The sequence below is a fragment of the Miniopterus natalensis genome, chromosome X (genome assembly GCF_054644295.1).
Source record: "Miniopterus natalensis isolate mMinNat1 chromosome X, mMinNat1.hap1, whole genome shotgun sequence".
Lineage (NCBI taxonomy): Eukaryota > Metazoa > Chordata > Mammalia > Chiroptera > Miniopteridae > Miniopterus > Miniopterus natalensis.
The window spans coordinates 67,370,647-67,393,912 of record NC_142103.1 but is presented as its reverse complement, the minus strand read 5'-3'; the positions used below and the strand labels follow the sequence as shown (position 1 = coordinate 67,393,912).

At 46.7% G+C, this 23,266-nt stretch overlaps 1 protein-coding gene across 4 annotated transcripts; it reads right to left on the bottom strand.

Moving 5' to 3' along the window:
* Nucleotides 1–6,275: 6,275 nt before the first annotated feature.
* ZNF275 (zinc finger protein 275) lies at nt 6,276–22,505 on the bottom strand. 4 transcript variants are annotated; one of them, XM_087813481.1, is made up of 5 exons: nt 22,374–22,505; nt 19,358–19,525; nt 13,384–13,492; nt 12,492–12,709; nt 6,276–12,277 (listed from the first exon to the last, which is right to left on the bottom strand). In XM_087813481.1, exons 4-5 carry the CDS (start codon nt 12,538–12,540, stop codon nt 11,121–11,123), a joined length of 1,206 nt encoding a protein of 401 aa, XP_087669607.1. In that variant the 5' UTR covers nt 12,541–12,709; nt 13,384–13,492; nt 19,358–19,525; nt 22,374–22,505; the 3' UTR covers nt 6,276–11,120. The 4 variants fall into 4 exon arrangements, with proteins under 4 accessions (XP_087669607.1, XP_087669610.1, XP_087669608.1 ...); XM_087813484.1 differs by having other exon boundaries at nt 12,614–12,709; XM_087813482.1 differs by having other exon boundaries at nt 19,358–19,452; nt 22,374–22,404.
* Between the last annotated feature and the right edge of the window lie 761 nt (nt 22,506–23,266).

The following is a 23,266-nucleotide window of genomic DNA, read 5'->3' as shown; positions in this document are numbered from 1 at the left end:
GAAAAAGGCTCAATGTTGAAAGATGTCAGTGCCCCTGAAATTAGTCTATAACTTCAATGCAATTGCAATGAAAGTCCTTAGGAGATTTTAATGGAAACTGATGGGATGATTCTTAAATCCATTCTGAAGAAAAATTCACAATATTGGCCAAAAATTTTAAAAGAAAGAATTTACTAGATATCAAATCATATTATAATGTTATAGTAATTGAAACAGTATTGATGCAAGAGTAAGCATAGTTGATAGAATGACAGAAATTCCAGAAACACACCCAAGAAAATTTGGCAATTTAGTGTTCATCCACCCATCCTTTCATTCACTGACAAACAGTGATAGTCTCTGATGTGTCAGATTCTGTTTTAGTGGTGAATGAAACAAAACCTCTGTTATGGAAGCATAGAGCTTCTGTTCCACATAATGAATTTGGTATTTTGATTAATCAAGAAAAGTATGGTGTTGGGACAAGTGACTATGTAAGGAAAATATAACAATAGATTCTAACCAGATATCATAGATGAAAAGATTCCTGAATGGTTAAAAAATCTAAACATGAATATAAACAATAAAACTATAAAAACAAATTTATAAAAAGAAAAATAGAGGCATATATCTTTCTAATCATTGGATTAAGATCTTACTAAATGAGGCCCAAAGTGCACACCATAAAAGAAAATTCTGATACATTTGACAGCATCAAGGTGAAAAAACAACCTATGCATCACAATAAATGCACTAAAAACTAAGTTAAAATAAAGAACAGTGTGGAAGAAAGTATATGAAACATGTGCAATATGACAGATGAAAGGTTAATATCAAGCATATGAAAAGAATTATATGTCAATGGGAAAAACAAAGAATTTCAACAAGAAGTTTGCAGAAAATGCCAATGCTAATTGTCTATAAATATTTAAAAAGATGTTCAATGTGACTACCCTAATAATCAGGAATAATCAGGAAAATGTCAATGAAGTACAGGGCTGGGGAGAGAGGGCATAGATATGACCTTTCGGGAGCTGAACCCGCAGCTGAGGCAATGCCCTGCAGCTGAGCTCCTGGGCATGGTTCCTGGACTACAAGCCATGTATTAGCAGTTCACAATAAGGTGTCAGGAGGGAGCATTGTGAAGCATTTATAGGTATTCAACATCACCATGATATCTTATTGCTTGTTACCAAAGTCTTGTCCTGCAGTGGATTGGGGGATATAAACTGATCTTTTACCATAGATAGTTTGAGAAGCACTACTCTAGAGGAGAGAAGAGAAACCAGATGTAAGGAGCTGGGGTGCCTGAGTGACTGTGTGGAGTGGAACTGCCCCATCAACCTGACTGATCGGCTCTGACTTACATGAGGGAGGAATGATCTTGTCTTCTCTAAGCTGCTGCATTATAGCTGATTTCTGCTGAAGCTTTCCAGTGCTGTGCTACCTAACTCAGCACCAATCCCACTGCAGTGCTTGCACCTGTGTGATGGGGCAAAGCTGCCCATGCAGCATTGTTCCCATTGGCAAAACCCTGCAAGACCCCCAAATGTTTACCAAGGAGGCGAAGTGGGGAAGAAATCAAGCTACATTGGTGCTGTGCTTATCATACTGAGCTGTAGTTAAAATCTCTCTCCCAGGCATGTCTCATTATGTGAAGAGAGCAAGTTTCAGAATAAACATATGATGTGAGTAACTCTCTAGTGTATGTGTACAGACAGTGTATGTGTAAGTGTGTAGAAAATGTTTATACATTTTTAAAAATAGTACAACACAGGATAATAATCTTACTTGGTGGTTTGATATATGGGTACGGCATTTGTAGCACTATGTAATAGCACTTTAAGAGTGGAATTTAGGCCTGGCTGGGTGTGGCTCAGCGGTTGAGCATCGACCTAGGATCCAGGAGCTCAGAGTTCGATTTTACTCAGGGCACATGCCCGGGTTGCTGGCTCGATCCTCAGTTGGGGGCGTGCAGGAGGCAGCCTATCAATGACTCTCTCATCATTGATGTTCCTATCTCTCTCTCTCCCTTCCTCTCTCTGAAATCAATAAAAATGTATTTTTTTAAAAAGAGAAGAATTTAGTATTCAGCTGTTTGATTCCATTTAGGTCGTGAGTGTTTTCAGAAAAAGTCCTACAGGGAATTCTCATTTTGCAAGAATGAAATAAGGCAGAACCTTCAGGAGGAAAATCTCCAAAGTTGTATGCAATTGTGTATTTTATAAATCATCTCTGACCCTGTAATAATAATGTGGACATATGAAGAAAAGAATCAAGTTTTAGAGAAAAGTGAGGTTCTCAAAATACATTTTGACCTCACCTAAACTAACTTCAAGCCAGACTTCACAAAATACTTCAGGAAAACAGTTGCTGAAAAATGTAAAGGAAATCTTGTCACAAGGACTGCTATAGACACCAACTGTTTTCAATAACTAAAGAAAAGGGTTTTTGAGATTTGACCAAACTGTTAATCCAGGGTACAAAGTTCCTTGGAAAACAAGCTACTGAAACCTTTCATCTGAAATGCAGTGGGCTTCCCGAAAAGTGTTAGGTATTGCCACGCAGTGTATGCAAAGTGGGCAAGTGCACAACACAGGGACCCAAGAGTCAGCTGCAGGCTGAGACCACTGTTCCTGCACCAGAAGGTCAACCCTGAAAGTTGGAGGGTGACAGTGGAAAACATTATAATAACAGGTACATTTAGAGATAAATTTCAGACTTATTAAATCTCAGAAACTCACTTCCTGATAGTGAGATTTGGGATTTGGCCTTGGCCATCTAGCATTGGCCAAATGTGTCTTCCATGCTATTCAGTAGCTGGCTTAGTGCTGTGAATCTTCTCGAAGTTCAGGGCCAACAGTCCCCACCTCCACCATTAGGCCCCTTCCATTCAGCTGCCCAGTGTGCAGGCAGCTCCTGGCCTTGAGGGCCTTTCTGAGTCAAGGCTGAGGCTGCACCCCATCCTCCAGGCACCTGCCACCTCCAACCAGGAGATTCTACCACTGTAACCAAAATGGCTGTCCTGTAACATACAGAAGCCTGAAAGGATTTGAGTCTGGGTTTCCTGCTCTCTGCTGTGCCTGGAACCCTCCCTCCTGCCCTCAGCCCCACCCAGCTCCCTCTACCTTGAAGAGGGTCTTGGGCCTTGTCTCTCCCTGACGGAGCCTTCTTATGTCTCCTCATCTGTAAAGGGGACCAGCAGGGCCCAGGTTTATGGGGGTGTAGGCAGAGAAGCCCTGAGGGGTGGGGAGTGGGGGTTGGCCTGCCCCCAGCACTCAGGCCCCATCTGGAAGCTGGCGTCAGCCTCCTGTCCCCCACCTGGACATGCCACAGAATCCTCTGGATGCACCAGTCCCCAGCTCCATGTAGTTGCCCACCAGCTCCTTGTAGACTTCCACCAGGTTGCGCAGCATCATGGGCACTGCCATGGACTCTGAGGCTGGCCCAGCCCTGATGGGTCTTTTTGCCCCCAGTGTACAATCTGATCCATCATATCCACTGCTTTGCTCTTGGTTTGGAGGACGGGAAGGGAGGTGCATGCAAAGTGGGTAAGTGCACAGCACAGGGATCCCCAAGGAGTCAGCTGCCCCACCCTGCCTTAGGGGCTCCCAGTCTTGGGGTTTAGGCCACTCCTAGGCAGTGAGGCTGGGTATGAAAGCACAAGATGTCCCAGGGGGGATGGAGAGGCCCCCTCCCAGCCAAGGTAGAGCATGGAGGTCCTTGGAATGTAAAATCAGCAGAACCTGAGCATGGAAGGAGGGGGATTTGTTTGCTAATATTGTGTGTGTTTGGCTCTGTAGTTTTAAAAATTGAAGTGTAACTGGCACCCACTAAAGCACATAAATCCTAGGAGTCCACTTGTGGTGACATTTTCGCTACATCTGTCTTGTTCTGGCGCTCTGTGCTTGATGGCAGAGGTTGTCATTTGCTTTTGGAGCTTGGTATACAGCAGGTGCTCAATAGATGCTTGTTGAATGAGGGACAGAAAAGGGGTAAGGATGAGAGAACACAGGGTATTTCTGACCTGTCTTGCCTGAAAAAAGGTGGGGGGGTGTGTGTTTTTTATTATATACTTAAGTGTCTTTTAATTAAAGGAATAATAGGCGCTCAGAGGGAAAAATTTCAAACAGCTCACCAATGTGTAAGTAAAACTCATAAACACATAAATCCAAGAGAAGGCCAAGCGCCTTCATCTCTGTCAACAGTGGGCAGGGCATTCTTGCCCACATGTTTCTCTTTTCTTTCTCTCATCACCAGTGTGATGGTTTCAGGCCAAAGGAGCATTTCAATGTGAGGCTAGTGGCAGCCCAGCAGTCAGCCATTTGAATGAAATACATTTCAGCCCAGTATTCCAGTGATGACCTGGGCCACAGCAGATGCTCTTTTTTGTTTTTTTAATCTTCACCCGAGTATATATTTTTTCCCTTGCTTTTCAGAGAGTGGAAGGGAGAGGGAGAAACATTGATGTGTCTCACGCGCCCTGACAGGGGCTGGGGCTGGAGCCTACAACCAAGGTACGTGCCCTTGACCAGAACTGAACCTGAGACCCTTTAGTCTGTGGGCCGATGCGCTAACTACTGTGCCAGACTGGCCAGGGCACAGCAGATACTCTTGAAGGGGTTTGTGATGGTAGAAACTTGAGGATAATGGGTTAGGAGGATACTAGGTTAAAACACAGTGAGCTTCAAAGCAGAAGCCCTCTTTCTATCTACATGCCTGTTATGGACTGAATGTCTGTGTCCCCCCTCAAATTCATACACTGAAATCCTAACTCCCAAGGTGGTGGTATTAGGACTGGGGCCTTTGGGAGGTGATTAAGTCATGAGGGTGGAGCACCCATGAAAGGAATTTGTGCCCTTATAAGAGAGACCTCAGAGAGCTCCTCTGTCTCTTCCATGTGAGGACACAGCAAAATGACATCCATCTATGAATCAGGAAACAGGTCCTCACCAGACACTGGCTTTGCCAGCAACTTGATCTTGGACTTCTAGCCTCCAGAACTGTGAGCAATAAATGTCTGTTGTTTGTAAACTACCTGACTTATGGTATTTTTGTTATAGCAGCCCGAACAGTTTGAGACAATGCCAGTGGTGCCTCCCAGGTGGGCCACAAGCTGGACAGAAGTGGGTTAGGGAAGAGGGTCATGTGGTTGGGAGCTTGGACTAGGGCAACAAGGTGGGGTTCTGGGGACTGAACTCCCAGACCAGCAAGACTTCTGGGGGTGGGGGGGCTCAGAGGGTGATGTTGGAGAGGCTACAGGGCTCCCAAAGGCAGGGGCATAGAACATTCTCAAACCCCTTCTAGAGGCTCACAGGGCCCCAAGAGAAAAGCCCCAGGCTGTCACTACCCTGGGACCTGGTATTAGGTGTCCAAATGGATCTGTGGCCTTGACTTTTGTAAAACCAAAGTTTTCCAGAACAGAGTTTGCACATTTTAAGGAAAAATAGGTGGAATTCTCAGCAGCAAGCACATCACGAAATCAGCAAAGCAAATAAATTGTTTTTTCCAAACTTCTGGCTTGCAAGCAGAAATGGCTGGGCTGCAAGTGGGGCAAGGAGCTATCATACCCCTTGCTTAGAAGTTGTCAATTGACAGTGTGATCTTTGTCTGGGAACCTCCAGGGAGACTGAGCTGGTAGGGGGAGTCATGCTCCTTTCTAATGTTGCTCCCGCCTGTTGGGGTACATCATGGACCACAAAGGCTCAACACAAGCACCCCTGGAACCCACTCGGTGCTTATCCTTCCAGGATCAGATAACTGACTCCACAGCTGAGTTGTTTGCACTTGAGAGGGTCAGGAAGCCAGAGCCCTCTCCTCATTACCTGCCTTTTATGAGACAATGGTCATTAGAGAGAGGGCCAGCCACTGGCTACCAAGAGGACTGACCTCCTCACCCCCATGCCCACCCAGCCCAAAGAGGCTGGCCGATTCTCAAGTCCCAGAAGCTATTTCTGTCACCCCATTCCCAGCCCCTAGGGGAGGAGCTCAGAGTCCAGTCTGGTCTTCTGCTCCCACCTGGAATTCAGACTTGAGGGAGAGCCCCAGCCAGGGTGGGAGAAGGCACCTGGCTGAATCAAAGGCCCCTTCTGCCAAGGGGGAGCTCAAACTTCCAAAAAACAAAACAAAAAACCAGCCCTCCCTCATCAGGACATCTCTTCTCTCCTCTGAGTATCTAGGAAGTGGAAGTCAAGACAGCACCTGGACTTCAGGATAGGGGAGAACTCCAGAGCTTGAAGAAAGCAAGGGAAGAATTGATAAACTAAGCTTTGACAAAATAAGTCAAGGAGACCGAAGCCATTTAACATATATTTATTGAAATCTACTTGATGCAAGGCACTGTGCTAGATCTGGTAGGGGAATCAGACATTAAGGACCACCCCTGTCTTCTAAGAGCGCACAATCTAGCGGGTGGGGGAGGGCAGGGAGGGCGAAGCTCTAGTGCAAGGCTGATTATAGTCAAGTGCCATAAACAGACAAGTTAAGGAGATTGGGAGGAAGGAGAATAGAGTGCCAACAACTGAAATACGAACTGGGGCAGGACATAGCTAGTGTTCTCAGATATGCAAATACCGAGGTCAAGTTTAAAGAGACCATTCCTACTTTTGAAAGTAAACATCCAAACTGATGCAATGACAATTACAGAATGTAAATATACATAGTAATAGAGAAGTTATTAATTCTTCATCTGATGATTTTCTGGAAGTAGGGAGACACTTCCAAAAACAAAAACACGGTGGGTGGGGCAAACTTGGGGTCAGTACAGGAATACCAGACAGAAAAGCATTGGTCAAACTCACTGATATTAGAAGGCATATATTTTTTAACCCATTTTAGTGAACAGAACACGGTACCATATTTAAAATTTGTGTTTACTACAGTCAGGTGGGACTTGGGCCAGGAACTTGGGCAGGGTAGAACACAAGGAAAGCCAGCTACCTGATGCTTCTCAGGAAGCAGCCAAATGATAACTTGGCTTTTGACAGATTGCAAAACACAGAGACCCACTCAAGCTGGCTCAAATCAAGAAAGTCTGTGGTGGAGGGCAGTCCTCAGAAATCCCAGAACATGAGTCTAGGCCTTCCCCAGGGTGCTGGGAATGAGGCAGCTCTGGGGTGCCTAGCAGGAACCCATAGATATTCAAGCCAGTGTTGCCCAACTCTTTTAAATACCATGTGCTCCCTCTTTCTTCCAACACCAAATAGAAACTTCTTAGTTCCTTTCTTTGCAGAACTTCAAAGGCCTGGCCCATCATCTCCAGCCAGCTCTGATGACCAGTTGCTGCCCTTAAGTCAGGTAGTCAGCTGTGGTTTAATTAATGTGGCCTAGGAGGAGGTTGAGGGTCACATGGCACACAACAAGGCCCAAGCCAGGGGCACTCAGAATGCAACACCACATGAGAAGGATGCCCACTGTGATAGGATGAGGCTCATTCTGGAAATTTGAGAATGGGTATGGCACAACTAATCAACACAGTTAATTTCAAGCAGCAAAAATGGTAAACAATTACTTTTTTTGAAAATTTCAGCAAGTGTTCAAAACTTTAATAAAAGCAATGGAGGGTTTCTTTCAGAATATAAAAAAAGGATATATTTCTAATGAGAGCTAGCATTCTATGTACCCAACTGCTCTTTGTTCCCCTTGCAAAAAGGTCCGTGTGATTAGAAAGAAAAATGAAATGAGGTAGATACATGAATGCATAGACAAGCACACATAACAGAAAGCTCAATCACATTTTGCATCTGATGTAGCAGTATACCTAGAGAACCCCAGGAAATCCACCCCCAAGTTACCAGAGGCAAAAACAGGACTGGGCACAACTACAGGACACACGTGAAAGCCACAGACTGATTGTGTTTGGAGCACAGACTTCACCTGCAAACACAGTGATGGAAAAGATGAGGTCTTTAGTGTTAACTCCGGAAAAGGGTTTATTTGAGAGAAAATTATAGAACTGGAAATGGAAAAAAGTAAAGAAGGGCATGATGGGATGGCAGGACACCGTGTCCCAGCTGGAGGAAACAAGGCAGTGATGATGATGCTAAGTTCAGAGTTAATACTGCATCTGGATCCTTCATAAAACCCGACAAATGCCTAGTGAATGGGCAAGAAATGGCAGAGTACTTGCAGGTACAGGTGCCAGACTTGCCCCCCCCCCCCCCCCGTGGACGTTACCATTCCTTACCAAATGACACTTGTATCAAACACGTCATAACAGCTTGAAAAGAGAAAAACTGCTGAGAGAAGGAAGTAGTGATCTCAGACACAGATTCACAACTACTGCAAGAACTGAAGCCCACAGAGCAGAAGGAATTGCTATGTAACAAGTGCTGTTGGTGGCTCTCCAGCCTGAGGCTCAGGATGGAGATGTCACAGAGAGCCATTGGTGTGGCCTGGGGGGCATTCCAGAGTACCTTTTGGCTAAGGTCACAGGAGGCATTGTGGGACCCTGCTTCCCAGGATGGGAGCTTTTGGGAAGCTCTGCCTCAGACTCAGTGGGCCCATCAGAAGGGCACACTTCCTCTCCAGGCCCTCTAGTGCCCTCCGTCCCCACCTCTGACCCCAGGCACAGCTGCTGGGAAGTCACACCACAGCTTGTGTGGCGGCTTCTACCCGTGGGCTCTGCAGGAAGGGCCAGCTCCTGGCCAGCCCTTGCTGCTATTCTTCCTGGAAGAGGCTCCTGGAAGTAACAGCCTAGCCCCAGAATGACCAGCTTCTATTTCTATGCCACACGGGCCATCAGAAGGGCATCATTGCCCTCCTAACCCTTGTTTTACTGCCCCTCCTGGGCACACCTGCTGTAAGTCACAGCCTAGGCCTGTTGTGGCCAGCTTCTATCACCATGACATGCAGGCCATCAGAGGGGCACGGTTTCTCTCTGAGCCTTTGCTCTGTTGTTCCTCTTAGGTGTGGCTACAGGAGGTGACATCAGAACTAGGGTGAATTTCCCCCTAGTTGCCAAAAGTGGAAGCCACCAAACCGACCTCTTTCTTGTTCCAGAGTCACTAAGAGGAGGATACAATTCACGTGACATCATTGTCAGGTGAGTCTTCTTATGTTGGAGGAGATGTCTCTTGGGTGGATCTGCTGCTCATGCACTGAATCCACGCCAGACATGGCCAAGGCTCCCAGGAGCTCAAAGGATGGATGGCTGTTGCCAAGACCAAGTTTGGACCACCCCATTGATCTAGGTGAGGCCCAGCCCTGCTGCTGATGGCTAGGGCTATAATGAGGAACAGTCAGTGTTCTGGCCAATCTTTGATGGAAGTTTCTCTCGCGTGCCTGAGTGGTCAGGTTGGATAGTCAAGTACTGCCCACAGACATGCACAGAGTCTGCATCTTGGATGAGGAGCGAGCCTGTTTCTCTGGCCCATTCCCATCCAGCCTGCCCACTTCAAACATTCACCTTCTGGTGGGGCAGGGCTTTCAACTTTTCATTTATAATTAAAATTCTAGAAGAAAATGTCATATCTAACTACTCAACCAATGAAAATTACAATTTAACGGACAACAGTGAATGCTTGGATACATAAAAATTAAAAGCTTGCATAACAAAAAAATGTAATGAAACTCCTACAAAGAGCTAAGCAATAAAATTGAAAAAGAGATCATCACAATCAATATAGAAAGAACTTCTATAAAAAGTCAATATATTCAAAGGTAACTTGATAACTGGTCAAAGGAGATGAATGTACAATTTGCATGCAAGAAAACGGACAGTATTTAAGTCATCTCATGAGAGAAAAAAGATGAGACTAGGAGTTAGGAGGCCTGGGTCCATCTCCAGTTCTAGTACTAATGACCCATAAAATTATAGCAATAACTATGATGATGACAGCAGATGCCCTTCACTGAGTGTCCCTCCATGCTAGGCATGGTGTCACAGTCCTCACCATAACCTCAGGAAGTAGTCCTGTGATCATCCCTGTTTTACAAAGCCGGAAACGGAGGGTTGGAGAAGTACCATCTAGGTCCCATATGAGGAGAGGCAATTGTTCTCGAAAAGGAGGTGTTACCTTTCACTTGAGTCCTTGATATGTCCCTGTTACTATGGGGATGCTCTTTCAACTACTTAATTTTGAACAAAATAATGCTGCTAAGGATGACTCATTAACCTGAAACAAACCCCAACTGATGCTAGTTTTGTATATTTGTGGGGCTCACTAGACAGAATTGGTTTCAGAAAAAAGGACACTAAAGAAATTTAACCTAGGAGTATGATCTCACAATGACAAATTTTAGATGCTTAAAAAAAGGCTTTTAAAGGTCATTTAAAAAAGCAACACCTTAAGTGGTTATGTTGCAAAGTTATGGGACAAATTTAAAAAACAATTGTCCTAATCTTACATGGACATGTACTTATGGCTTGGGAGGAAATTTCTAGTGAGAGCCTTGTGCAGGGGTTGTCATAATGCTACATGGCACACAGCTCGAATGGATGGAAAACCACTGGATGTGCTTTGAAATTGATGACTCAAAGGGGGCTCCCAGGTTGGTGAAGACGGTGAGGTTAGAAATGCAGGTGAGGAGTTAGAACAAAATGATATGGAACGGAGCACGGGAAAAAAGGAAATTTTCTAAATTAATATATTATTCTATATAATATGTGTTTTACAATATGTATGTATAACTAAATAAATTAAATATTATAACACATTTGAGTATTCTATTTACATCCCTAAAATTTATAGATTCAAGTAGGCCAAAAGACTTTGGGGCAATCTTTTCTTCGGGAAAGTTGGGCTCACATTATATTGAAGCCATTATTGAATAGCTGTGTGTCAGTTTCCCTGAGGTGGGAACTTACAGGGGAGGACCAACAAGCCCCCCTCAACCCCCACATCCAGGTTTCTCTCATTCTCAGATTCAAGGCCTGCAGATTTAAATACCTTGAAAATATTTTATGCGAGCTAAACTAGCCAAAATAAATTAAAACGGAAAAGGCTACTCTCCAGAGGCAAAATGGGAAATGTATACTTACAAATTGCTGGTGGCAGTATAAATTGGTTTCAATCTTTCTGACTATAAAATATATAAGCGCTACAAAACTGTTCATCTCCTTTGACTCTACCATCCCACTCTAGGGCGAGGCAGGGGTGGGGGCAGGGACTCACTGACAGACAAGGGTCTGCGGGCCTCATCTACTCATGGTGGGTTGGCTGATGCTTCTGCAGCGCCGACCGCCTCTTGAACACGCGGCCACATTCACTGCACTCACAGCGTCTTGTTCCACTGTGGGTCCTCCGATGGCGACTCAGGCCCGAGCTCCTCCGGAAGGCCTTCCCGCACTTGTCACACTCATACGGTTTTAGTCCACTGTGGATCCGCCGGTGTTTAATCAGGTCGGAGGGCCCCCGGAAGGCCTTGCCGCAGTCGCCACACGCATAGGGCCGCTCCCCGGTGTGGATGCGCTGGTGCTCCAGGAGGCTGGAGCTCTGCCGGAAGGCCTTTCCACACTGGCCACACTCATATGGCTTCTCGCCCGTGTGAATCCGCCGATGCTTGGTGAGCTCTGAGCTCCTCCGGAACAGCTTGCCGCAGTGGGGACACCCGTAGGGCTTGGCCCCGCTGTGGATGCGCTGGTGCTCGGCCAGGCCATTGACTCCTCGGAAGGACTTGCCGCAATCGTCACAGTCGAAAGGCAGGTGGCCGGTGTGCATTCGCTGGTGCTTGAGAAGTTCCTGGCGATCCAGGAAATCCCTGCTACAGGCCTTGCAGGCAAAGGGTTTTTCCGAAATATGAAGCTTCTGATGGCGAAAGAGGTGGGTGTTCACTTTGAAGGAACGCCCACATTCCTCACAGTCAAAGGGCTTTTCTCTGCTGTGGACACGCAGATGTTGACTGAGACCTGCATTCTTCTTAAACCTTTTCCCACATTCCTCACACTCAAACGGTTTCGCCTCCCTCTCCATTTGCTCCCTCTTCTCCACGGCATCATCGAGGGCCCGGCTTGGGCCAGGACGGGGCTCTACAGCCACATGGTTCTTCCGGTGTTCGTTGAATTCAGAGACAGCCTTGAAGACCTTCCCACAATCCCCACACTCCCAGCCCTTCTCTTCACTGTGAATTCTCTGGTGCTGCACCAGAAGGACCTTAAGCCGAAAGGCATCCCCACACTCTTTACATGCAAAGTGATGTTCTACGGGCAGATTCTGGGGGCTCCCCCCCTTCCCCTCAGAGTTCCCATTCTGTTTGACTTCAGGGCTGGGCTCACTGGCCCTTGGGGAGCTCGTGGATGTCATCTCCTGTGGCTGGGCGTCTTCACCCATCCTCTGGTATTGAGTCACCAAGATGCTTTCTGAAATGAGAAACACAAGACACTGCAGTCTGCAGATGGAAGGAAGGGAGGGAGGGAGGGAAGGAGGTTATTCTCCTTTGTCAAGAATTGCTTTACTCCTGAGACAGCTGATGGACCTGGAGGCCACTGGGTCAGAACAGCTGGTGCCCATCCAACTGGAAGCAAGGACCATAGAGGAAAAGGGCAGAAGGGCCTGATTGATTGAGCTTCCTACCAAAGTGGTCCTGAGGAAGTGTCCCCTTCTGTGACTGAAGAGCAGCCATATCCTTTCTCCAAAGGCTCAGCTGGGCTTCCCCATGATTTCCTCACATTTCTTCAGGATTCTTTTTCACTCACCAGAACACTTAGCTCATCCGTGTTAAGGGTCTGATACCAATAGCACGTGTCCTTGCACCAGGTGAGAAACCAAAGCAGGATTCAAAACAGGGACTCCTGCTTATGGAAAAAGAAATGGGTTATGGCAGCCAGAAATGACATCAGAAGAGTACAGGGCCTTCAAAGGGGAATCTCTTTCAATCTTCAAAGTCTGGGTTGGCTGTGACCTTCAGAAGTCATTCATCCATTTCAAATGCCTTTCCTAAGGGGCGGCTCCTTCCAGGGGCTGGATGAGACAGGCTCTGGGCCCACCTCCGCAGAGTGCCAAGTGGTCGTCCTGAGGAGCTGACCCTCCCTTTCTCTATATCCACCTCCTCAGGGCCCCATACTGAACTCCATGCTCTTCCACAACTCCACACCTGACGACAGCGTCTCTCTTCTAAGAACCCTCCCCACCTCACACATGCAGCATGATGGTGCACAGGAACTTGCTGTTGCCAACCTCTCTCTCAACAGTAAACTAGAATAAAATGGCCACACAATTTGTATCATTTGTGGGTTTAAAAAGTATTCTAGATTATAGTGGCTGGTTTGGTTTAATTTCTTTTCCAATAAAAGTCTGAAGGGGCATCCTTTCCTGCCATTAGATGTTATGGAGGAGCCCTGTGAGAAGTTGAATGTGGCAGACTCTTGTATTTTCTTAGAGCCCATTCCTGGGGCCACAAGCCCTCTCACCCCACTCCTGCTGCGCAGGATCATGAAGCTGATGGAAGGGCTAGGGGTGTCCTTACCCACGGAAGTCAGGTTCCAGTAATACACCAGTGTCCTCTGCTCAGGGTCCAGCCTCAACCACTCCCTTTTTGTGATGTACTGTGCCACATTGCCAAATGTCAGTGAATTCTGAAAGAATTAAAAGGGATAATCAGTTATCTATCCATTCTAGAATGAGGTAGGGGCAGCACAGTAACACCAGGGACATGAGGTGAGGGGCTGGAATGAGTGTGCCTTGCTAACATGGAGATCTAACCACAAGTGTCAAGAAGTCCTGGAAAGAGAACCTGACCAAGTGCTAGGAGACCTGGGCCATGGCACTGGCCTCCCAAGGGACCTCAGTTCAATCACTTTCCTGGATTGAAACTTAGCTCCCCCAATGGTATGATGGGGATTACAAACCCCAGTGGGCATCCATTCCTCGGCAGAGTCCAGGGAGAGAAGCTGAAGAAGGGAGAAATGGAGGGAGGGAAGGCAGCAGCTGAGGCAAGAGGTGAGGCTGAGGCCAGAACAGGGAGTACTGACAGATCCCCAAGCTAGGCAGAGGAAAGCACAGTTCACCTGGGCCTTCAGCATCTCAAGAGGGCCTGCCAGGACCTAGTTTCCTGGGGCTCTATCCTGGAGAAGGACAAGACCTGGGGGAGGGGGGGCGGGAAGCAGGCAGAGTTAAGGAAAGTGAAAAGAGCTGCGAGTGACAGCAGCCCTGCCTTTGGGTCCCCTGGGATGAGACTGACAATTTCCTTTTCCCTGGATTTATATCTTGATGAGTCTTCTCTTCCACAGCAGCTGAGTGACAATCCAGAGCCTGAGTATGTATAAGAAAACATACCCCCAACAGTGGGGAAAGTGGACTGGCAAAGAATGAATACAGGCAGGCGAGAGGGAGCCCTGACAAGACAAGTGAATGTTAGCCCAGGCACAATCAGGAGAAGGCAAAGGCAGAGAGCTGATAGTGGGGAGTCTGGCTCTCAGAGACAGGCCAGCCACAGGCCTCCTAGAAGCTAACCTCTAAGAGGTCAGTGCTCACTCACACTGTACAGGAAGAAAGCATTCCCAAAAGAATATCAAGAAATATTTAGGAAGTGAGAGATTCTTTCCAAATTTGTAAGGGCAACAAAACATCAGATTGGCCATTGGAGAAAAGAGAGGCAACGAAGGGCAGGAGCCAGGACTTTCTGACCAGTAGCAAGGCCCTTTAACGGCCACCCCCCACCCCACTGAAACAATTTGCCAGGTGACAATGAGTCAGCTACAGACAAGACATTTCTGTGATACATTTGACAAAAGGAAAAGTTGAACAAAACAGCTCAAAAAAGAAGCATCAAAGAAAAGATCTTTAAACACTTAGTTGCTAAATAAATGAAAGATCTGAATAATAATATGTATGAGTTACCTTTTTTTTCCAGATTGCAGAATATGTGAAAAATTACAAGATCCTACCATAGACATGTATACATCACAGGCCTTCCACTTTAGTGAGTTTAAAGAAACAGGAGCACAGTTTCTGTTCTGAAGCCGGGTAAAGTCAATTCAATTTATAATTAAATGAAAAGGAAGCATTTTTATACCAGCTCAAGGAGTACAAAACCCAGATACTCCAGCAGAAAGACTTACATAAAATTAGATGCTATGTTAAAAGGATGAATGGTGATTTCCACTTCTGGCCATGATGGGGTAACAAGGAAAGACTTAATGTCCTGCCATAAACAAGCAGAAAACTGTACAAAATAGATGTGAAGCAACAGTTTTTAGACATTGGACAGTAGGCAACACAGGTTCAGGATCCCTGAGAGAAGAGAAACAAATGAGATGAGCCTTATCACCAGTTCTTTGGAAGCAATTTCCAGATTGAGAGTGTAGAGAAGGGGGACCCAAACAGAGCTTAGTGGCTTCAAGACACAAATCAGTGTTCAAGGCAGCTGGAAGTTCCAGAGCAGAGTTCCAGAAAGGAGGGAGCTTTGCAGAAAAAAGAGCTCCAAAAAAATCTTCGTAAGACTACTAAGCCATGCATGCATAGAGTGAAACTCCAAAAGATGGGGAAAGCAGGACCAGGAAGCTGTAACTGGAACAATTCCTAGGACACACAAAGGTAGAGAGATGTTCAGGGCTCAAACAACCAGAGTAGAGAGTCCTCCTCAATGATCACCCGGGACATTCAGTAAAGAAACAAAGGAAAAAGAACAGATGAGACAGATAGAAACAAATAGCAAGATGGTAAATTTAAATCCAACCATATGGATAATTAAGTTCAATGCAAATGGAGTCACAAAGGGTAAGATTTCCTTCTTTTTTACAGCCAAGTAGTATTCCATTGTGTAAATGTACCATAGCTTTTTGGGGGGTGGGTGGGGGAGAGCATTATGCTAAGTGAAATAAGGCAGTCAGAGAAAGACAAGTACCATATGATTTCACTCATGTGGAATCTAATGAACAAAATAAACTAACAAACAAAATAGAAAAAGACTCATAGGTAGAGGTAGAAGAGGGTAAAGGGGGGTAAATGGTGATGGAAGAAGGCTTGGGGTAGAGAACACACAATACAGCATACAGATGATGTGTTGTAGAATGGGGTAGGGGCTGGGCGGAGGGGGGAAGTGGGAGGAAATAGGGGACATCTGTAATACTGTCAACAATAAAAATAAACTTAAAAAATGTAAAAAAAGAATTGTGCACCTGAAACCTATATAATTTTGTTAACCAGTGTCACCCCAATAAATTCAATAAAAAGGAAACATGCAAATAGACTAAACACTCCAAATAAAAGATAGAGATTATAAGACTGTATTTAAAAAATGAGACTCAACTATATGCTGTATACAAGAAACTTTAAATATAAAGACTTTAAATATAAAGACATGGATAGGTTAAAAGTAAAAGGATGGGAAACAATATACTGTCACCAACAGGAAGTGTCTAAATAATCCCCATGTCATAAAAACAAGAGAGTGGGAGAATGCAACTCAGAGCTCTGGAGTTGTTACTGAAGAGTCCTAGAACTCAGAGCAGGCATGAAAACTGGAGAACTTAGGTATAAAATCAACAGGTGGCAGAAAACCAACTAACCAACAAATAGAATAAAAGTAAATAAAAATGGAAAAAAAAAAATCAACAGGTGGCCAATGAAGGATGACATGCAGATTATAAAAATGAGACTCCTTTGCAGAAGATGTAGAGAGGCAGAACTGTTTGTTAAATCATTGAAAGAGGGTAGGTAAAGGGGAGAGAATGGATAAGTATACATTTGCTTTTTGGAGATAAAAGGAATAAACTGAGAGTGACTTGTAGCTAAAATGAGCACACCTATAGTGCAGTGTGTGCCACACTGGGGTGGAGTCTGGGTCTAGAAAGGTCTGCTTTCTGTTTCTGTAATGAGTGAATTATTAGTAACCAAGCTGCATTTCTTTGGTAATCAGAAAAAAACAACCATTTTAAAAGATGTGGGTAGACTTTGGATAAAAAAGGTGGTCAGCATGCAAGAGGACAGGGCTGAGGCCTCGAAGCTGGGCAATGCCCTGAGGTGCCCACATGGGCAAGGCAGGCACAGGGAAGAAGGGCTGGCAGGAATGTGTGGGTAGTCCCAGAAAGCTTAGAGGCAGTACCACAGGGTTGTCCCCCCACAGGCTGTCAGTGCCATGGACAGGTGTGAGCAGGCCTTCTTTGGCCCCAACATCCACAGACGCCCCATTCTCATCTTTAACCAGCTGCCCAGCTCTTGTGTGTGAATTAACCCCAAGTGCCCAGCAGCCAAGACCTCTGTATCCCACCATCACCTGGGCAGGGCCCTCTCTGAGCAGTTGGATTCTTCCTGGTATACATTTGATGTCTGATTTGACATTGGCTTCCAATTCAAAATGAACTGGCCATAGATTACTTATACAATTCATTTATTAAAATTTACTTCCAATTGACACTGAGGTTTTGTTGCTAAGTATAATGGGGGTGAGAACACCTTGCATTCACCGTATGAAAAAGATAGCCTGTTACAAACCCTCAGGCCAGAGAGCTAAGTAAGTCCTTATTAACCCCCTACAAGGCCCTGGCCTAGCCCACCAGACCCATATTCTGCACTCCAAACCTCAGTCATTCCTTCCAGACACTCTGACCTTCATTATTCCTAGATATGCCAAGGCAATACCTTTCAGGGCCTCTGACCATTACACAGGTGGCTTCTTCTAAGAATTCAGACCTCACTTGAGTGTCACCTCCCCAAACATCTTCACTCTCCAGCCCCATCAGGGTTTACTTGTATCACTCTTTACTACCTAAAAATTATCCTCTGAAATTGCTTGGTTTTACCTGACTCTCCCAGGTGAAATGTCACCTCCTACAGGACAAGGGCCTTCTTTTTCTTGGTCACTCCGACCTCCAACATCTGCAGCAGATCCTGGCACTGAGTGGGCAGTGATAAACTGAGGGGGAGGGGCATGCTAAATAGAGAAAATTTCCATTTACAGAGTACCTACTAAGGGTTTGGCAATGTGCTTCTCCCTTCCCCAAATTTAATTTAATTATTGCAACCTGTAGTTATTTCACCCCCATTTTACAGAGAAGGAAGTCATGGATCCAAGAGGTTAAGTAACTTGCTTAAGGTCCAGCTCCCAAGATTTTAGACTTTTTGAACCACAATAGAGAAAAGAGAAATAACATGTGACCCTCTAACACCAGAAGATAGGCAGTCACCAGAAGATAGGTGAGTCCTGATGGTATATATGAATTTGGGGTATTGGCTTTAAATCATCCTATTAATAGGCCCTCACTGCACTATAGATAACACATCAGATACCATACATCATCCCCTCTCTCTCCCTCAGTTCTTCCAAGCCACCCACATTTAACTGAGCAAATCCTCTTGAAGTGTTCCATTTAATTGAGCAGATCCCACCGAAGTGTTCACTTAATTGGCCTGATTAACTGTTGAAATTCTGCAGCCACAACCCCCAAGTGAATCGTTCATTATTCTTTTCCAGGTAGCAACAGGAATGGCCCTTCCTGTACCAGGTTTGCCCAGGGACTTCACCTGAGTGCACTTCAGATCACCACCCACAGAGACAGAGCACACAGACACAGAAATAATTTAGAAGGTGCTCATAAAAACAGGAGGGGAAAAGTGAGCCCTGATTTCACAAAAGGAAGCTAAACTCTGCATAATTAACTAAGTATATCGGGTAAAAGCTTTAGAAGAAGCAAAGATAAAGCATTAAAAAAGATAATACACATTAACTCCCACTGCAGTTAAAAATACAATTATCATCAATCCCAGAGACAATCTGATCATTTAGAAGCCATGATGCACAATGGCTCTATTTTAAAATGGTGGAACTAATCTGGAAAAGAAGCTGGACCCAGTGACCAAAGTGACAAAAACAGGTGTCTGCTGCCTTCCAAAAGTGGACCTTGGGAAATCAAGGTCAAAGCAATTCTAGGCAGAATATGAAAACCATTGTAGTGTACCCAATGGATACAGAGGATGAGGCTGACCTTCGAAGTAAGTCACCGTGGAAAAGCATGCCCCAAATCTCATAAGGCGCACCCCTACACAGCCAGGAAATGCAAGTTCAGAGAAAGATATGAGAAGACAAATCTCTGCCTCTTAATATAAATAATACTACCTTCCTTCTTTAAGCGAGATGTGTAGTGTAGTCTAATGACTATATGCTCCCAGAGACTGAGAGCCCTTAAGTTGACTTCAGATTCCTCCCTGAACCTAGTCAAGTGCCACAGCCACTGCAGCTGTTTCATGAACACAAGGAAATCTTGTCCACACTAACCCACTGCCTGGCAATCAGAAAAACCATGCTTTGTAAAATATGAGAGAGCATCACGTGAACAAGTGGTCCTGATAGTGCTTTAGATAGCAATGTGAATTTTAACCAACTTATTTAAATTTAAATAGACTTTTCAATAGGGAATCAGAAACATTAAGAATCAAAATAATTATTCCACTTAGATCAGAAAGAACAGAAAGAGTTGAATTCAATGAAGACAAAAACCAACCTGTATCACAAAAAGTATCAGGTGTCTTCTGGTCGACTTTGAGCTGAGGATCCCTCTTCTGGATATCTGGCTACTACTAAAGGTCGATTTGTAGCCTAAAAGATGAGTGTTTGACCAATTCCATGGCACAAATAGCCAAGCAACCTCCTCAGCAGGTGCTGCCAGTTCCTGGGCAGTAGGGACAGAGGGCAAGCAGCAAGGCCAACCAAATTAGATCTGACAGCTTCTGGAAATTTCCAAGGGGTGCCAGAAACACCTGGACTCCCTGGAGTATCTAGATAAGGACCTGTAGCAGAATGTCCACAGGCCCCAGAAGACAACAGGTGGCTCATGGTATTCAGTTTGGTTCTGGGCCAGAGCAAAAATGTCTCAGGGGGATGTCTTTTTAGGTCACACAAGAGACCTCTTTTTTCAGCATCTAATTCAGATAGGTGTCTTCAGCTCCCTCTCCCATCCTAATGATCACCTGGATTCCCAGTTTTCCTTACTGAATACATGTTCTTCCTTGAGTTGTGTCACTTAGACTGAGAGAACTGTTTCTGGACAAAGACAGTGCAGCAACACTGGCATATATGAAAATATAGTCACTTCCACAATGGAAACAATACTTCTCACCATCTTGCATCCCCACCTATGGGGTCTTCTAACAGCAAGGCCAGAAGACATGGTCTGTAAACACCCAGACTTACCCAAAAGGGTCACACAGGCATGGCTCACCATGTCTTGGAACAATTCTGAGCAATTAGTCAACCAGATAAGGTTCTACCTGTTGGACTGAAATAATTCAAGGGAACAGAAGGAGACTTGGGAACATATCTTTTGGGGTTGTGAGTGCTCAACCAAAGGACAGGCTGACACTGAACACACCCTGCAAGATCCTGATCCCCCCAAACCAGGAAAGGCCAGGACACTGAGCCCCTGGGCTAAAGCTGGGCCTGCTCTCTACCTGTCTTGCCAGGATGGGGCTCCCAAAGGCCCCATTTGGGCCCACCTTATACTGTGCAAATGTGCTGCTACTAGAAGTGGCAGAATTCTAAAGGGCCAAAAGAGAGGGTGTTTCACCAAGAAAAGTCTGTTTCTCTTGGGATGTTTTTGTCTGTGTGTGTCTTTTTCTGTGTGCGTGGGTGGGAGGCATCTGTCTCTGTCTTCCTCAGTTTTCCTCTCTCACTCTGCCTGGGCACCTGTCCCTCTCTGTTTAGGTTTCCATTTTCTTTCCCTTCTATAAAAAGCCAGAAGGTAGACCAGAAGGGGATTTTGTAGTGTTTGTTGTTCTTAATTGAGGAAAAGTTTATGTTCCCATTTCTCCAAGAAGATGCATGCCATTTTAGTAAAAATAAAAATAAATTGTAAGCATAGCTTCATTTAGGTTACACTGCCCTGGATATGAAAGAATCTAAATGAGGGTGGGGGCAAATCCCAAGGGATCCCTGGGCCATTTGAGGAGCTCAGGCAGGTTAGGGCTAGGGTTGGATCAGTGGGTTAGAAACCTGACTTGGGGTTTGCTAAGAACTCAAGGGGCAGAGTAGCAGGTGTGGGTGGGGCCAAGGAGTCTGCATTTCTAATCAGCACTGGGTTTGGGACACAGAGCTGCTTCTCCTTAGCACTGGGCCATCTAAAATCTGGAGGCTTCCTCACCTCAGCTCAGCAGACAGGATTCTAGCCCATGAGCCTCCTGAGTGGAATCTCACTCTATGCTGTCAGACTTCTGGGAAAACAATTCACATTTTCTAGTGATTTTCCAAGGGGTCTCTCACCCAAAGAAGGCTGGAAATCACTGCTCAATAGGATCCTAAATATAGCTCCAGGGATTTTTTTGGGAATGGACTGGACTGTGCCAGGCACTGTGCAAGCTGCTTCTACTTAAAGGCCCAATGGGGGAGGGAGGATGGAGGATGGGGTGAGGCAGCATTAGTGCCCAGAGGAGGTACTGTTCTAGCAATCCCATCTGAAATCCTTTGGTAAAGGAAAAATGTTGCGTCTGAGGTTGAAGAAATATTTCACTGACCAAGGAGACTGGAGGGGGCTGGCGGCTGGCAGCTGGGCTAGGCAAACGCTGCCTGGAGGGTGTCAGTTGGAACAGGGTGGGACCTCCGGGAAGAGGGCCAGTATTTGGGGGTGGTGGTGATTGAAAGGGACCATGGGCTTTGGGCGGCAGGCGAGTGGGGGGGATGGAAAAAGACATGTAATTAATCACCCAAATATAGACTAAAGGAGGCAGCAAAGGAGCTTAGGAGCGGTGGCACTGGAGCAGGAGATGGTGGCCCCCAGAAGGGCGACAGATAAAGCCCAGATCAGACCGAGGGCCTTGAGCAAGGGCTGCCCCTCCCCCTCCCTCAGAGACCTTGGGCTCTAGTCTACCCGTCCCCATCCTCCCCGCCAAGAAGAGGCTCGACCCCCACCCAAAAGAAAAGGAAGGACTCCACTAGCAGGAACCTTCCCCAGCTCACTCACCTACGCCCCAAACTGCGGCTCAGCCCCTCCCCCAGACTGGAGAAATGTCCTTTAAATACTCACCAAACGCCCCCTACCCCTCGGCCTCCATTACACTTAGGGCAGTCCTTTCCTTCCCACACTGACCAGTTCCCACTCCTTAACGTCTTCCAAAAAGCAGGGTAGGCCTCCGCACGTCGGCGATTCCCGCCCCTGACCACCTTCGCCTGCCCGCCGTGGGAAGGCCTTCGGGCCCCCTCCTACGGGCCACCCCGGACCCGTTTTCCCCTCTGGCGGGCCCCAGGGCAAAACAGCTTATCGCGGGGCCCAAAGACGTCCCCCCAACAAGGCTTGACTGTCCATCCCCCACCTCACAATCCCCGAAACACTCATCCCCAAACCCCACATTCTCCCGGGTCATCCCCCTGCGCATCCTTCCGCGGCCCAAACTATCACCCCGCACATTCACCCGCGGCCCGCGTAATGTCCCGAGCCTCCAGGACATCCCCTTGCGGACCAACCGATCACCCATCTCTGCACACCCTCCAGTGCTCTGAGCATATCCTCCCGTGGTCTGCACGCTCACCCCAGCCCGGCGGTGGTCGACGCACGGCCCTCGGCTAAGCGGCGCTGGGTCGGCCCAGGCAGGCCCGGCGTGGCAGGAAGCGCTACGGAGCCGCCCGCGCCCGTGCGCCGCTGAGCCCAACAGCACCACGGCGCGTTTCCGGAGCCCCGGGCGCAGCCAGGGGTAGTGTGGAAGCGAGGCCCCGCCCAGATCATGGCCCCGCCCGGCCCACCGGCTCCGATTGGCCCAGAAAGGGGGCGGGGAGGGAAAGGAGCTGGGCTGGGGCCCGGGGGGGGAGGGTCAGGTCAGGCTGGAGGAGTGGTGCTCGTCCGACCGAGGCGTGAGGGGGGGAGTGTATTGAATGTAATAATGAACTAATGAATGAGCGAGTGAACGAACTGACAAGCCCACGAAAAAAGGAAAAGAAGGAATGTAAAGGACCCCCCCCCCCCCCCAGGCGCCTTCTGGACCGAGGTGAGGGTGGCGAGAGGAGAACCTCGGGTGAAGTAGAGCGAAGTCAGGCCCCAGTGGAGGGGTCAAAGTGCCTCACTGATTCATTAAAGATGTGAGCCCTGGCTGCGCCAGGCACTGAGAATACATCTGTGAGCAAAACCAGGCCACATCCCTGCCCTTAAGAGCTCCTGTGAACGTATCTGTGTGTGGGCGCACACTTGCGGGGGGCGGGGAAGGTAGGGGTGGAAGAGAAACGCACTTGAATTAATTTCAAAATAGCAGGTTATGCTGTAAAGGAAAAGAACAGGATTCTTGGATCTGGGGTGCTGCAAGTAGTGACAGATAGTTACAAATGAATTTGCTACCAGTCTACCAAAATCTAGGAAACTGCAGCAGCCCGGCAGTGTGCTAAGCCGGTGGATGCCTTTCTGAAGATGCCAGTTTCGAAAGGAAGACGGTAA